The sequence below is a fragment of the Cyrtonyx montezumae genome, unplaced genomic scaffold (genome assembly GCF_038088225.1).
Source record: "Cyrtonyx montezumae isolate F1298 unplaced genomic scaffold, pur_monq_1.0 scaffold_3, whole genome shotgun sequence".
NCBI classification, from domain to species: Eukaryota; Metazoa; Chordata; class Aves; order Galliformes; family Odontophoridae; genus Cyrtonyx; species Cyrtonyx montezumae.
In genome coordinates this window covers 68,229,415-68,243,725 of record NW_027072034.1, presented here as the reverse complement: position 1 = coordinate 68,243,725, position 14,311 = coordinate 68,229,415, and the positions used below count along the sequence as shown (strand labels likewise).

The window sequence follows — 14,311 nt, the reverse complement described above, 5'->3', positions numbered from 1 at the left end:
ACACAACTGATAATCACAGCAGGGGAAAGGGACAGGAAATAATCAGGGAAGGAAAGCAGGGCTCCTTGTCCCTAAAGGTGTTATCTAGATGGCCACGCCGTCTTGGGAGGAGGGTGTGTAACCCTTCAGGATTTCCCAGCAGTTTCAAACCATGCTTTCAGTAATCGTGAAGGAGGCCTCCACAAACTCGAGGCTATTTCCAGCCTTTGGGGTTCGGGACTCCCGCAGGGCTTTATACGTTTGCATGAGTGCTGCCCACCCGCCTCACGGCGAGGTCCCCGACCAGAAGGAAGCAGGGCAGCACGCCGAATCCTGCCCAGGGCATCTCTCCCGCCCCGCGTGGTACCTTCGCCGAGGCGTGGGGAGGGGCGGGGCGGGAGCTGCCGGGCCGCGTAGGTGCGGTGCCTCCGTGGTGTCCCGTGGCGGCAGCAGAGCTGCGGGGGTCGGGCGGGGAAACCCGGGGCAGGCGGGCAGCGCTCCTCCTCCTACCGCCACCGCCGCGCCGAGAGTGGGTGGGTGGGAGCGTCGGCCCGGGGAAGTTTTGCTCTCTTTCGTTTCCTTCCTTCTGTCCTCGCCCCTCTCTTGTGCCCTCCTCCGGCGCTGGGGAGGGGGAGAGCGTGGGGTTCCCGCGTGCAGGGGGCGGCGGCGATGCTGGGCAGGGCCGGGAGCTGCCGCCGGGGCTCCCCTGTGTGAGTGCGGCCCCCGACGCGCCCGCCCCGCCGCCTTCCCCCGTGATGGGAGCGGGGACCGCCGCCGCTCCGCCGCCGCCGCCGCGCTCTGCCCGCCTCCAGCCCCGCGCCCATTGACTCGCGGGAAGGAGGGCAGCGGGAGCCGCTACGTGCGCGTCGCTCCCGGAGCTCTTTGTTGTGCGCGTCCCGGGCACCGAACAAAGTCTCGGGCCGGAGGAGCAACTCGTGAGCGGAGGCTGCGGGGAAGCGGTGCTCCTTTGTGTCCTGTGGATGGTCCTGGGAAGTGTCACGGAGGAACGACCGGGCCGAGAGAGGAGAGCGGGGCCGGCGTGCGCCCGCAGCCCCCGGCAGTGACAGTGCCGAGCGCCGCGGGATCGCGGAGCCTCGCTCGCGTCGAGCCGCTGTGGGATTACAAGTGGGGGCTGTTCTGGCATGAGACTGTCTGCAGGCGCCACCTGAGGACAATGGTCGCGGAGTTTGCTCACTTTTACCTCTGTGGATTACTCTGCCTCGCCTCAGGTAACCGCCGGAGAGCCGAGGGGGCGCTGGGGCTGCGGGCGGATGGAGCGCGGAGACGGGGCGCCGGGGATGGGGCGCACCGCCGCTGGGGCGGTGGGAAGCGGCTCCCTCCTCCCGCTCCTCGTTCCGCTCGGCCGGGGCTCGGAGCGGGGAGCGGCCGCAGGTAGCGTGCCCCTGGCCCGCCGCCGCCGGGACGGGGTCTGCCTCGCCTCCGTCCTCGGTTAAAGTTTATCCATGTGTGCACAGTGGAGTGTCAGCGTGATAAATGGGAGAAGGAGAGATGGCTGTGGAGATAGAGGGGATTAATGGTCGTTAGTCACTGTTTGAGCCGGGCTTATGTGTGTTGGGGCATCTTATCGTGCCTGTAGATTCAAGATAGGGCTGTGCTAATAGGGTATTGTTGATAGCAGATTGGGTTCGCCTGCAGATTCTCTCTTTAAGCGCCCTATCAAACCGTGGTGTTGAGGAATGCGATGGAGCTGCCTGTGTAACGACTTGAGAGCGGGTCCGGGTCCCTCCGCTTCGCGGCGAGGCTCTCGGGGGCAGCGCTCCGAGTTTTGCGCGCATCTTAATCCGAACGGAGCAGTCCTGAGGGGAATCTGGTGCTTTGCTCTCGTTTCCCTTTCTGCATAAGCATAAGCTTCCTGTTATTCTTAGGAGACCAGACCTATCTGTGTGCGACTTGCGTCCACGCTCCCAGCAGCTCCTTTTGTCACGTGCTGAAGCGAGCTGTGACTTAAATGCAGCGAAGCCTCGCGTTACACCTAACGTACGCGTCGGTGCCCAGCCTAACCTTAATTGGTTTTTATAAGTTCGCTGAGGACCCCTTTGGGTAATTAAATCTGTGGTAGCGTGAGACACCTGGTCAGTAAATGAATGAAGTTTTTGAAAACCTTAAGTACACTGCCTGAAGCTTTAGGTCTTAATTATGTCACTGAATGCAATAACTTACGTCTGTTTCTAGATTGTATCATAAATTTAACTATTACATTTTTGCTGTTAGGTATTAGGTTTACCTCTGTGGCTTTGAGTGGTGGAAAGCTTTGCATTTCTCTCTCCTTTGAGAGCAGCTCTAGCCCTGTTCACTCTAAACTATGTCAATTGTGCCACCTTTGGCTTGCTCTTCTCCACGTTGTTTTAATTTAATGGAAGAAGCAGTAGGAATTGGCAGTCCTTTCTCCAGCTTGCTCTTTAAGTCTTCTGTACCCATCCTCCCTGATACGTGGCCTCAGACAAAGTGTACTAACTCCCTTCAGGACTAGGCTATCCCTAGTTCCAAGTTAAGCAACGGTTTTTCAGAGTTTTTTTTTGTTTTTTGTTTCTCTCATGTATTCCTCAAATAAATGCTGAATGTGTTTGTTGTTTTGGTGGTGGTGTTTTTGTGTGGTGTTTTTTTTTCTGCCTTGGGATAAGGACGTTTTCCCTAGTAATGTTGACTCCAGCTGAGTTCTTGGGGACAAAGAAACAAAAGAAAGTCGTGAATGTTTGTGGAGGATTTTTAATTTAGCCTTGTAAGTAAAGCCAATAACAAAGACAGAGACAAACACCAGAGGACTTTATTCTTACTCCCTCACCAGAAGGATTTCTCTTTCTCTAAGTTATGATGTGGTCAAACAGTTGATCTTGCCTGGAACAATGGGGATGCTACAAACCTTAGACATATGATGAAGTTTGAGGGCAGATGGCCTTAATGCAGAAGGAAGGACAGGAGTCACCTACCGTGGTTTCCACATGGATATCCTTTCAGTTCCATTGACAGCTGATGTGCTTGCAGGTTGATTGATCCTTTCCTCCCTTTTCCACTGAACGTTTTTCATTTCCCTCATTTGCACCTCATCTGAATGAATGGGTTGTGTGGTCATGCTCTAAAGGGGATGTTGGGAACTTCTGCTGAGAGGTGAGAAATAACTGGGGGGTGGGGAGCAGGGGAACCTTTACAATAATAGAAAGATAAGTAAGTTCGTGTTTGTTAAAACAGTAATTGGTAAACCACTTAGTATTTAAAACCCCTAATTCTTACCCTGATGCTGCCTCTGTGAAGCAGCTTCTTTCATCTAAGCCTGTGGTTAATGAATGCTGCATAAATTTAAATTTTTAATCGTCTTGAACGCTGGAATATAGCTGCTTATTCTAACAATGTAATTTCAGTGCTGCTTTGCATAAAGGTGAGAAGGAAAAATTACTTTAAGTGGTACTTCTCCAGTATCCTTGTTTTCTTGAGTATTTACCTGCCTACCTGCTCCTTTTATTCCCTTTTGAGGCTCCCTTTCCTTCACATCCACTGAGTTCTCATTTCTGCTTCCTCCCAAAAAAGAAAAAAAATCAGATTGGTGTGTTAGGAAATAAAAAGTTTTCAGTAATCTGGAGAGTGATGTGCAGAGCACTTTTGGAGTTTTTTGACACAGTGTAAAAGTTGTATTTTTTTCCACATGTACCTTCACCGCTTTAGCAGTCTGTAAGGCTAAAGACATCACCAGTTGATTTTCTGATACCTTCACAGAAATTTTTATATTTCTACATAGTTTTTTACTTCATAGCTGGTTCCCGCCTGGTCAGCGTGTTTTCCACCTTCTCAGTCTGAGATATCCCATACCAGTTACTATACTTCAAACATGATTGGTAAATTTGATGAAGGGATTTTCTGCTGGGTGAAACAGGGCTTCTGAAAGAACTGAGGGAGGCATGGTTTCCATCGATAGTTCTAGCCAGTGGAGGGCAAAATTGTCTCTTACATTCCTTTATGTGAGAGTCATCTTCCAGTGGTTAATAGTTTAAGGGTATCAGTGGAGTGTCTCTGTGGTCCTTTCCAGTTGGCTGATCTACCTACTGGATTAAATAAATTAGTGGTTTCCTTGACACATTTAAGTTTGTGCTTAAAGAGGGACGTTTCCTTTCTGCAGTGTGAGAGCAATCTGTAGCCTTCACGAAGTGGTATTGGAGCATCTCAGGAAACGTTTATGTACTCAATGATCTCTAGAGTCCCTTCCAAGCCCTACAGTTCTGTGATTCTGTACTTCTGCCATAATCTCAGTCTGAAAATTGTAATTGAAAGAATAATAATTAGGATAATTAAATTGGTTGCTCCAAACATAACACCAGCTGAGGTGATCTACTGCTGCTGTTGCTGCTGCTGAAACACACCACCTGCCACCTCTCTGTGCTCACATCCACTCGTCGGTCTCCACAGGCATTCAACAACCATTGGTGAACATCTTTTCTTAAATGTGGAGGAATTCAGTGGCACACTTCTGCTTCATACTCACTTCCGTGTCAGATGCCGTTCTGTCAGACTTCCCCCTCTGCTGCCATCTGTTACATAGCAGCAAAATGTAATGGAACAGTGGTGGGAAAGTTCAACCTCTACTGCAGTACCACCGACATTTGTCTCTGATGGTATGGGCAACATCATAAAATGGGAAGCATTACTTTCAGAGCAGCACTTGTTTAAAATAAAAAAAATATAATTACACAGTAATTCAGAGGTGTCTGAGTGTGTAGTCTGCAACCAAGAAATCTGTGAAAGCATTAAAGAAATGTGTGTTTTTCACCTACTCTTAATGCCCCGCGTGATTTTCTAAGTAATTTTACTATAGGAAGTTTAAGAAGGTTGGCTGCTTGCAGTTTAAAAAGCTGGCAAAACTTGTAGTATCTTTAAGGAGTTCAGGCTATAGCAGAAGTTGCAATAATAATTAATAATTACTTGTGTTGGAACTTTCTCCAAGTATCCAGGTGTGTGACTGATTACTGCTTATCTGTGTGAATACTGATGTGTTGAGAATAAACCTCCTCCCCTTTTTAACAATTTGCATTAGTATTGCTTCTGTTATGTTTCAACTTGAGACACTTTTTTTCATACTGTTTAGTAATTTAGATACTTATTTTGAAAAGAAAAACATCCAAACCAACTTTTTTGCTTGCCACAGTCAGTGTTTGTTGTCATGTTTTCCTGCTTCTACTCCATGTAGTCCCCTACCAATGTCTTGAAGTAACGTAGTGTGAGGGCATCAGCTGTAATGCTCAGGGTTTTGAACTTGGCAGGACTGCTGTGTGCAGTCTGCATACTTCATGAGAAAACATTAAGTCATGTGAAGTGTATTTCAGGATCTGCTGTTCAGACTATGGGCTAAAGGTTCTGGTTTATTCTACCAAGACAGAGAGACAGTTACACATACTACCAGAAGTTGGCAACACTTGGGTAACAGTACTGTTTAATGTCAAATAGTAACATGTGGTATCCCTGCCAAATGATGTTTTGATGTGAAACGTTCAGGAAGTGATTGCCACGGAGGTTCTGTGGGGGGTTCAAAACCAGTCCTGTAAGAAGTACAGTTTAAAAATGATCTCTTGAGACACTTAACACTGAGAAATCTGCTGCTGTACTTGGGAAGAACCTGTTCTCTCTCTCTAATAATGCTTTTGATTTGGCTCTTAATTTTCTTAAATAACCGAGAGTTCTGTTTCACAATCCTAAACAAGTGTAATATTATGCCTCATTAGAGGATGGTTTTGTCTAATTAAAAATATACTGGGGCTAGCAAGTCCAGTCACTTGTGCAGTGTTTATTTCTTATTTATTACTATCATCTTTAAGTGCACTGTGTGAATAACGGTCACCTGACTTTGTGCTGTGGTAGGTATTTCAAAATCTTTTTCTGAGTATTTCCCTTTAGAACTGAAGATCATTCATATCAGCATGTTGAATTGTTGTTTTCGGGTTTTTTTTTTTCTTTTGTGTGTGTGTGCTTGCATGTCTTTTCCTTGTTAATAGTTGTTAATATTTTGAGGTTATTTTGCAGTCAGGAAGTTAGCAGAAACCTTGCTCTTTCTAAGCAAACTAAAGGGCACTCAAGTATTTTATATGCTGTGGTCCTGATACATTTTATTTGTATATCCAGCTCTATAACCTCGTTAGGTGGTGATAACCTTCCTTAACTTCTCACTGGAGTGCCTCTTCATAAATTGTAGAGTAAACAGTGAAATAGCTTAAGTAGTGTCTGAGGTGTATTATGAGTACAATAAATTGTGTAAACAAGAGAAATAAGAGCATTTTCCTATTGATGACTAGAAACTTGAACAAGAGGTGAGTGTAGACTTGCATAGAGATACTCTCAGTGTCTTTAAGAATGAAGAGGTACTTCAGTTGGTCTTCTCTTGCACCTTCCTTAGTATTAGGACAAATGTAGGCAATCCTAATGTTAGAATGTAACTATCTTCCTCACCTACCTTGGATTCCTCTTGCCTGACCATACATCAGCCTTACATTGGTGTTCAATTGGTGAGAGTAGAAGGACATTATGTGGAGAAAGAGAATGTTTTATGAGAGCAAATGGTGTTCTTCTGTAGACTTGAGCTGTTGATGGTAGCCTGCTGCATTAAAATCTCACAGTTGAGACTCCATACTATGGCAGATCAGAACAGGTAAAACTGAGGAGCTGCTGGGAGGCTGATACTGAACTATAGATTTTCAGTTGAATGCACAGGGTTCTGTTATTCTGTTGTATTCTGTTTTCTTTTTCCATGTTAATTATCACAGTAACGAAAGACTTGGGTCAGGTACTGTAAGTTACCTTCCCATAAAACAATAACAAGTATTCTTGATTTATGTGTTGAATTTAATTCTGGATGCCAGAATTTTTCTGAGTTGACAAAACGCTTTTTGAATCATCATAAAAATCACGTATTTAGCCACATAAGTGGTAACGCTTGATTCCAGAGCATTTTTAACAGATGAGAGGATATGTCTCTCAGGACAGGAATGTTTTAATTGATGTAAAAACAGCAACAAAATTAGCTGGAGGAAAAGGTTGGTAACTATTCTCAGTTATGAACCTGAGGTTCACTTCAGGTGTAAGTAGGAGAAATGTCCTGCATGTTGGCAAAATTATGGATAGAGGGTAAGTAAAGTGTGTGTACTGCTCTATGTTACAGTAGCCGTGAACAGATGAGCTGTTTCTCCTTTGCAAGGGTCTTCAGTGATAGAACTGAATGGATAACTGAGTAGTATATCTTTCACTTCTTTTTGACTGAAGAGACTTGGAGAGAGGAGAGTCTATGCATAGCCAGCAGAGAATGCACTTGTGAATCTAGGGAAAGGATATGATTGTTTTAAACATTTAGAAAGTAGCTTTATTTCTTTATACCTTTATGGTCCTCAAACATATTCATATTTTCTTCTCCCATCGTTGTCCAAAGAACTACGAGTAACTTGTATACTTTTTAATCTTGCTTGTAGGGACCTATTGCCAACTGGTTGCTGCAGGAGCTTAGAATGTGAGCATCTAACTTGGGCACGTGGTTCACCTTCTGACATAGAAGTTCAGTATAGGTATTTCTGTAACAACAAGAGCGCTTTTTCCATCTTCTTCAATGAGATTCTTTACACATTTGGTTTTGATGTTATTTTTTTATGTACACTCTGCAGTGTATCAAAACATGAGTTTTTAATAAAGTTGCCTTAAGTATTCATCTTCACAGTTGGAATCCTGACATTCTGTATGAAATACTTGTTAGCATGCTTACCTTCTCAAAATAGTAACTATGTTGTTGATTTTTCCCATTTGGCTTTCAAAAAAATTCCATTAGAAACGGTTGGAATCCACATCTAAATAAGAGGAGGGTCCCTCTGTGGGTTGGCTTGACTGATGGTAGAGGTAAATTCTGGAGTGTGTGTTTACCTCGTGTTGTCTGCTGCTAGACTTTACACTTTCAGAGCAGCACAGGGCTTTCTGTACTTTAAGTATTTATTTACATGTAGATAAATCACTAAAATAAAAAGAATGTTTGTGATTAAATATATTGTAAGTTCTGATTAGATGAAAATAGATGTGTAATGTTATTGAAATGATACAATAAAACGTGCTTGTTTTATGGACTGCTTCGGTTCTGCAGCACATACATCATCTTTGAAGAAATCCATAGTTATTAGTTATAGTTATCCATAGTTATCCAGAATTATTCAAACATGTTGAGCAGGTATTTGCTCAACATGTGAAAACCCCTTTTTATCAGTTAGAGATTTGTAAAGGTGACAGTCTGGTGCTGAGATCTGGTTTTAAAATCTTCAAATTAATATTTTGCATTCTATATCTTTCATAGCTGAATAAGCTCAGTTCTGAAACAGTTCACTTACTCAGAGTTGGGATTTCAGGGTATACCATAGTGGCTTTCCAGCCAATGGCACCTGAACATGATCCTCAGCAGCAATGTGGAGGAACTGCGTGATCTGTGCACTTCTTGAATTAACCCAATTTTGCAGTCCTTTGTCTTCTCTCTTTGACTGTCTTCTGTTTAATCAGAATTTTAATTTCTTTAGTATTGTTGAATTATTTCATGAACGAGCATGCTAGTATTGCATTAAATTTTGCTTGGCTGGCAGTTTTGTGCATTCTGAAATGTGCATATCCCCAAGCAAGATTTTGCATTCAGGAACAGAATTCTGCATTCTGCTATCTAATTACTTAACTCTCTTTATGTTGAAGGTTAGTTATATAAAACAGTTTACTGTTTAAAATTCGTATATGGGAGATTCTTTTTCTGATTCGCTTCTACAGGAGCATAATAGACATCAACAGCTTCTAAGGTGGGAAGTTAGGATATTATATGTGGCCAAGGATATAGGCCTAGAGTTGTATACAGTATGAACTCTCCTTTCTTTTGGAAATAAGTAGAGGGGAAAAGAAATGGGTTTTTGATAGTAACCAGATGGGCATTCTTTAGAGAGGACTTGAGTTTCAGGAAACACTAAAACTCAGATTCTTGTAATCCACGACACTGTGAGTTGTTTGGAACCTACAGCCAAAATTTGGAGCCTCTTAAAATCAGTAATGCCTTTTGAAACTCTTGATTCTAGTGTTTAAAATAAATTGCGTAGAATGTTTGACTTTATTTTCAGCTGTGAGTGTTTATGGATCATTGTGTATGCTCAGCCCATGTGAAAAAGAGTGATGGTGAATGTTTCCTTATGAGCCAATTAAATGAAAAAACTATATGCCTTAGTTGAATTTGCATGTACGTGTATGGATCCATATAGTGTGGGAAGCCAGTCAAAGATGTTTGAGTGTTTATTATTTTATAAAAATGTATTCTTGTGTGTTTTATAAGAATGCAATTACGTACTGTATTATGTATGTAATTGCATATTCTTTTTCTTATATTGTCACTTTTGTAGTGCACTTTACTACCTTTGGTGAAAAGCAGTAATTTTCATTTTCCTGTTGGCCAAAGAAGCTAGAACATGTAAGCCCCGAATAAGGGTAGAAGCTCCCAAATTCAAAATAGATTGTCTGTACTTGTGGCAGAGAACAAAGATCTTTGGATAAAAAAAGCTCCTTTGGGTACTAGGCAGGTTCAGAAATGGGAATTGCAAATTCTGAATATCTCTCCGTCACCTCCCACTCAGAAAACAACTCTGTTAGTGCAACTTTTTCTCTTGGAAGACAGCTATTGGCCTAAGTACAGCAGTTGGCAAATACTTACTTGACGAGGAAAGTAGGAGGTGATAAAGAATGAATGAAAAAAATAATTTTTTTGAGGGAACAAGGAGAAAAGAAAGCTAGGCTAGGACAGTATGAACAAATTATTTTACCTTTTGCTGTCCAAAATTGGAGTTAACACTGAGTTTAGGATGGCTACATTGCAGCAGCAAAGCACAGGAGACAAGAGATATGGAAGAGAAGTGTAACTAAAGGCAATCTTACCAGGCCAGTGCTCTGGTATGGAAGTGATTGGCAAGGAGGCCCTGTGCAAAGAATGAAATCCTGTCTCCACTAATGTGGAAAATTATGGCTTCAACTGCAAAAGCTGTTAAAACTTGGAAGGAATTAGCATACTGCTTGCACTGAAGGGCACCTGGAACTGAATGGCTAGGTTAAATCATTCAATAATGATTAATGAGATTCATTGCTTAGGTTATACAGCCTTTAAAAATTAAAAGGAATAATTTAAAACTAGAGGCAGAGCAGAAAGAAGGATTCATGGCTACTATTTACCTCTTGAATGCAGAAGATGGAGGAAAGTATTCCTTACTGATACAAGGAGAAATCTGTTAAGTGCTGCTGTTAAGTTCAGAAACTAGGAAATTAATTTCTGAACAATTGATCTGTGTAATATTCTGTGAACATAAAAATGAGAATGCAGTAACTTAAGATTTCAAATGTGAAACAGTGTGCAGGACTGAATTTTGCTGCTGGTGAGTACTTTGCTTTTTATTAAAAAAAAAAACAACAATTATTTCTGTGCTTTAATATATATGTAACCTGTAGGTAGAGTAATATAATGAAAAATAGAAAGGGGAACGAGAGTAGAGACATACAGAGCATTTATTTTAAGTTCTCTTCAGCATTATTCTGGCAGTTACTGAGCTGGATGGTAACATAGTTTGGTATCGTATCAGGAATTATGTTTGAAATGTTCAAAAGCTGTAATTCCACAGGAGGCTTGTAGTACTGATGTGAACATACTTCTGTTTGCTTTCAGGTTTTTATTGGAGAGAGCAGAGAAGTTCCTCCACTAAAATGACCCATGTGTTCATTAATACTGGTAGAACTGTAACAATAAAACAAGCACTGGCATAATTTCTGATATTACTGTTTAAAATAAGTGACTGCATTCAACGATTTCATAGAGGTAGAACAGTAAGTGAGGCAAGCCATTTTTGAAGATGCAACTCCTCTGGGGCTTATGGCTACAAATACTAAAATAGAATTTAGTTTTAATCTTTAGAGGTTGAGATTCCTTAAATTGCATTGCTAAAAAGAATCTCTGCTGACAGCATTTCTTGGCTTTTTATATTGCCATTTTCCCCACTTAACTCAGTGTCTGTCTTGGTTGTCTTTCAAATTTTGATTTACTTATTCGTTCTGCAAGCAAGCAAGAATTTTTAAAGCTAGACAATTGCTCCATTCTTATCTATATGCATCCATTAGCCTAATGTGGAATGAGAATGTTTAATTCCCTGCTGCTCAGCCTCCCCCCCACACCCCACCCACTCTCTCTATCAGATGTGTGTTTTTTCTTCCCTTTTATTGCTAGAGAAGGTAGCCTAGAAAATACAGCAGGTTTAGGTTGACCTGGTGCCTGAGTGTTGTGACTTGAAGCAATGAATGCTATTTATACTGGTGGCTTTGTTTTTGTTATGTCTTCTTATTAAAAAGTTAATCTGTGTTGCAAACATCTAATTTTCACTGATAACGTAGGAATTTTAAAGAGAAATTGCTGTTTAATAGTGAAAGAGTTCAGTCGTTATTCCAAAAAGATTGGTTTGATATCTTCCCAGAGATTATCATGTCTTTAGGATTGATATTTCTGTCTTCAGTAGCATTTTACATTTTATTTGACATACATTTTATTTACTTCTTACCTTATTGCAGTAAGGAAAGCAGCAATCTTTCAGCTAAATATTTATGGTGGACTGTCCAGCTTTAATTAGAAATAAACTGTGTTAGTCATTTCATTTGGCCATTTCATCACAGTTCCTGTAGGCTTGCAGCTGATCACTTTGAATCTCATAAAACTAAGGTTTATTCTACGCACTTTGTGCAAGTCAAGTAAAAAGCCACATCCATTTAATGAATCCTTTTCTTCGCAGTGAGCTGAACGTGGCATTTGTTTTTGTTTTAGCAGTCATGAAATCACAGGGTGTTGGCGACAAGTCCATTACTGGCACTGTGCACGGTGTTTCTGAGAGCTCTTACTCCACCCAACACATTATGTGTATGGACTGCGATGTACTTGTTAAGACTTGTTTTAAAATAAGGGATTCCTTTCTGAAAACAAAACAACAACAAAAAGCAGTAATAAAGGGAAAATAAAAATAGGTCCCTGTTCTGCATTAGCAGAAATGAAAGAAGCAGCAACTCATTCCTTTTGTGGCTTGAGGAAGAAAAACAAAACCTGGATGAGTTCTCAGCTCCTTCAAGTCAATGGAGTTCTCACTGCTGATTCTGACTTTTACTTCCAGCTGTATGTCACTGTTTGATGTTACTAGTAGCAGAGGGAAGTAAGGTAATTAATCATGTCATGCATAAACTTAGTGTGGAAAGTTTCAAGGATAATCAGACTCTGCGATTTAGTATCCCTTATTATCAGTCGCTGCAAGGTTGGCTTTGTTTCACGCCCCATGGTGTTGGTGCTGTTGGTATATATTCTGTGAAACTCATTCCTTCCCTTATATTCTAAAAAACACGTGTTGTTTTTTTTGTTGTTGTTGTTTTTAATGTACTTTATTTTATTTGCTTGGCTAACAGCTTTTTCAAGATATTTTCAGCTTTTAATTTTACGGTGCCATATAGCATCTGCTTTTTCTGTGTCAGCTAGGATTGTGAGAGAAGTAATAAATAAACCTCAAGATTTTGTTTTGGATGGATTCTGATTTTAAAAACAAAACAGAAATAGCTAAATACATTTGATATCTGCTCAGGATTGAAAATGAATACGGAGTCTGGTACCTACTGGATATAGTTTGCAGGGATCTATAGGATATTATAAATGAAGTGTTATGCCCAGATCACTTCTTTAAAGGAAGAACAATACTAGCTGTTTAAAATTAAAGCATACTCATCAACTTTTAGAACATGCTATTTCCAAATCTGTTTAATTTTTTTTTTACAGGAGTTTTAAGAAAAAAAAAAAAGCCAGACTATTCCTGTGTGACTAGTCTATTTTTGTTAGAAGTACCAGGTGTCTGATCAATAGCATGTGCTGGGAAGCATGAATTTTGTCTCTGCAGAGACTTTAAACGCACTTATTTTAAACTTTCATGAGCTACAAGTTGTGTGTCTTGTTTTGTTTTCCTTTTTGACTGGGCAGTGCTAGGTAGAGTTTTGTTATTTCACTACAGATTTAGGGTGCAGATATGTACATATTTTTCTTTAGGCTTTTAAGGGCTCAATTTTAAGTGGTAGATCATTATTCTACGCATCAAAAGTGAAGGGTGATTAACTCCGTCTGGGTGCATGTGGTGTAATTTTAGAGGCTACAAATGTTGTTACAAGTCAGGTTAAGGTTTAAAGGTGAAAGTTTGGCTGAATGAGTTTTACAGCTTTAAGTTAATGTATGCACACAAAGAAACTTTTGTTTTCTACCCATTTAGGTCTAGTGAGCAAGCAGCTAGTGTGGTACAGAAAAGAAAATGTGAAGATTGTGCAGTTTGCCATAAAGTTCAAACTACGTACTTATTTCAATTCCTGAGTCCCGTTAAGTAAACTGAACCTAATACAATTTTGATTTAGGCTGTTCATCTTCTAAATGTGAAGTGAAATGATGATGGCTTTAAAATAAGTGGTATCTATTATAGCTTAACTTTTATACGTGAATATATTTTAGATTTGCTCATATGCCATTAAATAATTCAAAGAACCTATTGAGCTACAACCCTAATAAAACTTCCCTAGTGTATTTAAGCTTTCATTCTAGGTAGTTCTTACGTTCTGTTGGTAACTTGAATTCCTCTCAATTTTCTCACTCACTGTTGAACTGAAGTATATGGAAATTATCTGTGTGGGATGGGAATGTGTGTTCTTTGAGTGACATGGAAGTTTTTAAAAGAAATTGTAACCTTTCTGTGTAAAATACAAACCTGATTCACTATGCTGAAGTTAGAAATAATGAGACAGGTTGGACTTGTCAACCCCAACTCTTTCTACCTTTCCTGTTAAAGTTTTCTTAGAGCCAAACAGTTTGGAAGCTTTTTTGTGTTTTGTTGATCTGTTTCATTTTCATCAGATAAAAGGAAAACAGTGTGCGTTTTTATAGGACCCTGTAGTAGCATAAGAAACTGTTCAATTATTTCTGAAGAGGTGACCCATTCTCACAAGAGTTCTGTTTGCAAATGGCTTGGTATATAAATGGAATAAAACAAAATGGAAGTGATTAATGGGAATAAAAATAAACACTTTCTGGTCTTGGTAAATGATACCTTTAAAGCACAGCAGCCTTGTCGAGCATAATTAAAATTGTAAGAACTAGGGTAGGATGAGTGGCCTCTATTCTCTGAGGTCACAATTGCAAATACAGAGGTCAGGGTTTTGCACTTAGCCTTATGTAAACAATGTCATGCCCTAGTAAGTATAAGAACTGATTTAACAGGGTTAAGCTAATTTAAAAAAC

At 40.8% G+C, this 14,311-nt stretch overlaps 1 protein-coding gene across 1 annotated transcript in view; it reads left to right on the top strand.

The window, feature by feature from the left end:
* The first annotated feature begins 828 nt into the window (after nucleotides 1–828).
* Nucleotides 829–14,311, top strand: part of ROBO1 (roundabout guidance receptor 1) — a 296,401-nt gene continuing 282,918 nt past the window's right edge. The window contains exon 1 of the mRNA XM_065741854.1: nucleotides 829–1,208. Coding sequence (XP_065597926.1) covers nucleotides 1,154–1,208 — 55 coding nt within the window. The 5' untranslated portion in view covers nucleotides 829–1,153. The remainder of the gene's footprint in view (nucleotides 1,209–14,311) is intronic.